This window comes from Scyliorhinus torazame, chromosome 14, assembly GCF_047496885.1.
Source record: "Scyliorhinus torazame isolate Kashiwa2021f chromosome 14, sScyTor2.1, whole genome shotgun sequence".
NCBI lineage: Eukaryota > Metazoa > Chordata > Chondrichthyes > Carcharhiniformes > Scyliorhinidae > Scyliorhinus > Scyliorhinus torazame.
Window position 1 is genome coordinate 105,148,649 of NC_092720.1, and position 2,500 is coordinate 105,151,148.

Genomic DNA, 2,500 nt, shown 5'->3' on the forward strand with positions numbered 1-2,500 from the left:
TGTACTTTACACTAGTTTCATGCTGAACTTAACCTTTGCAGGGACTCTCTAAGAGCACTTTTGATGACTGATTAAACATCTCACACTAAGCACCACTTCAGCTGACGTGGCCAACCAAACCCACACATTAATTTACATGAACCATTTAAAAAATGCAATTCAGATTATCCAATAGATCAAGGACATTTGAACTTATTGCTTTCAATATTTTTTTTTACAAAATGCTGCATATCCAACGTATGAGAATCATTATGGGGAAATCGATATTACTGGGAATGTGCGCTCAAGACTTATTGTTACATGGTATTGGTCCAAGGTCCATTAAAAACAAATCCCTTCTGGCTTAGTTCATCACTTTTTCCAGTACAACATCAGCAGCATCTGAACCAAAGCAACTGTTCAATAAATAAATCCAAGACTTTGGTAGATTTTGTTATCCATTATTCTTCAGCAATGACTGTAACCAAAGAGGCAATCGATGATTAAAAGTTCAAGAATTCTAGGTTAATAGGGTAAAATGAATTCTGAAATTTAGCCAGAATGAGTTGATATAGTTTCCTCTGCACTCTTGATCTTCGATTTCCAGAACTCCTTAATGATTGAATAGTAGTACATTCCATCCAGGCAACAGTTCATGGTCACCAAACACTGAGCGATCTGAAGAAAAGCTCGCAGAGGTGCGACATAATCAGTTGTTATAAAGCACTGCTTTGCTAAAAGGTACAGCAGCATGGCCACATGATATGGTGTAAAGCACAGAAGGAAGGTCGCCAGATTTGAATAGACAACATTCATAGATGTGCGCAGGTTCATATCGTCTCTCTCTTCATTCACTCTTTGCAATGTTCTGATTATCTGAACACTGCAGAACATCACAGTAATGGCAGAGACTAAAAATATAGTTTCCATAGTCAGGGGAATTATACCTGTTTTCCAAAATTCTGAAAAATCTGCAAAGCACATTTCAGTTTGCTCCTGACTCTCAGACTGCCTGTAGTTTGGAATGCTTGCAGACCAGATGCAAACCCACATCACAATACAGGCAATGATGGCTTTCTTTGGAGATCTGAGAGTTCGTGCCAGAAAAGGATGCTTGATAGCGATGTACCGATCCAGCGAGATCAGCATGATTAACAGGATTGTTCCATAAGTGTTGACAAAGTACAGGGACTCCACAAACTTACAGAACATTGGTCCAAGATGCCACTTTCCACTCTCCTTGTTGGCATATATTCTGAAAGGCAGGGAGAAGAGCAGAAACATGTCACACACAATCAGGTTGGTCATGTAGATCGTAGCTTCCATCCACTTCTTCAATCTGTTGCATAGTATCCAGAGGGCAACCAAATTAATGATCAGTCCCAGGATGAATGTTGGCATGTGCACCACATACTGAAATGTCTTCATGAATTGAAACTCCGTGGTATTCTTCAAATTGCACATAATTACTGAAAATAGATGCAGGAAGATTGGTTATATGCACTGTTAATAATTTCTTAACTTGAACTTGCTCCAGTTTTCTAGTGCACTGAATTTGAAAACGATAAATATCATTCAGTTAAATCTGAAACTACATAATCTCATTCATCTGCAGCATTGATGTAATAGCAGTGCACTTGTGGAGTTTCTAATGTGGCATCTGATAATAGCAGCACCCACATCCTGTTTTACGTTTATGTCAGTAGGAGAGAATGACGCTGTCACCGTACATTGAAGTAAGTGGTGAAAAATTCAAGCTGCTAAATCGCGAGTGGGAGTTAGAAACTTCACAAAATGTGATATTCTTCTCTTGTGGTTAATGGAAGATTTTATTTACAAGCTTGTGAAATGACATTTACTAGGTGAATGTTAACATGGCTGTTATTCAATGGACGAGTAATCCAGAAGCATGTTCTAATGATCTGGAGATATGAGTTCAAATCCTACCTTACCACTGGGGCGGTGGTGGTGGTGGTGGGGGATTTAAATTCAATTAATTAAATAACTGTCAAAACTACTAGATTATTCACGAATAACCTTTAAGGGAGGAAATTTATAGTTGTTTGCTCTGATGAGACTCCAGTTTCCCCCCTCTAGTATGGCCTCCCTCTCCTGCTAAATGCAATCTTTTAGAAAAAGTAACACAATGCAGAAACTGACATTGGTGGCCAAACCTATGAAACAGCAGGCAGCTTATTACTGCTAGGTGTATATTAACATGCATAGGATTTGCCAGGGGAATAGTTCGGGAATGCGTGGATTGGATCATTCAAGGATGAAGAAAACTATTGCAGAGCGGATCTTGCAGCATAATGCGTGTTTATTGAATGCATTCAATGTATGTGGCTGTGCAAGCTGTAAATGCTTCCTCGGCATCACAAAGAAGTCAAGATTGATGTGTTGGGTGTTCTGGATCACATACAGGTCGCCTACACTTGAAATAGTGCAACACTATTATTGAATCATTAACTGTTTAAACATACTTAGACTGTGGGTCAATACGATACTAGCTTTAACTAAA

General features: G+C 38.9%; 1 protein-coding gene across 1 annotated transcript; it reads right to left on the bottom strand.

Moving 5' to 3' along the window:
- Window positions 1-460: 460 nt before the first annotated feature.
- On the bottom strand, window positions 461-1,490 carry LOC140389329 (G-protein coupled receptor 55-like). Its single transcript, XM_072473492.1, has one exon. It carries the CDS (start codon window positions 1,441-1,443, stop codon window positions 532-534), a length of 912 nt encoding a protein of 303 aa, XP_072329593.1. The 5' UTR covers window positions 1,444-1,490; the 3' UTR covers window positions 461-531.
- Between the last annotated feature and the right edge of the window lie 1,010 nt (window positions 1,491-2,500).

Bases quoted from the DNA above. Each gene is read 5' to 3' on its own strand.
- LOC140389329 (XM_072473492.1), bottom strand. From the start codon at position 1,443: ATGTGCAATTTGAAGAATACCACGGAGTTTCAATTCATGAAGACATTT.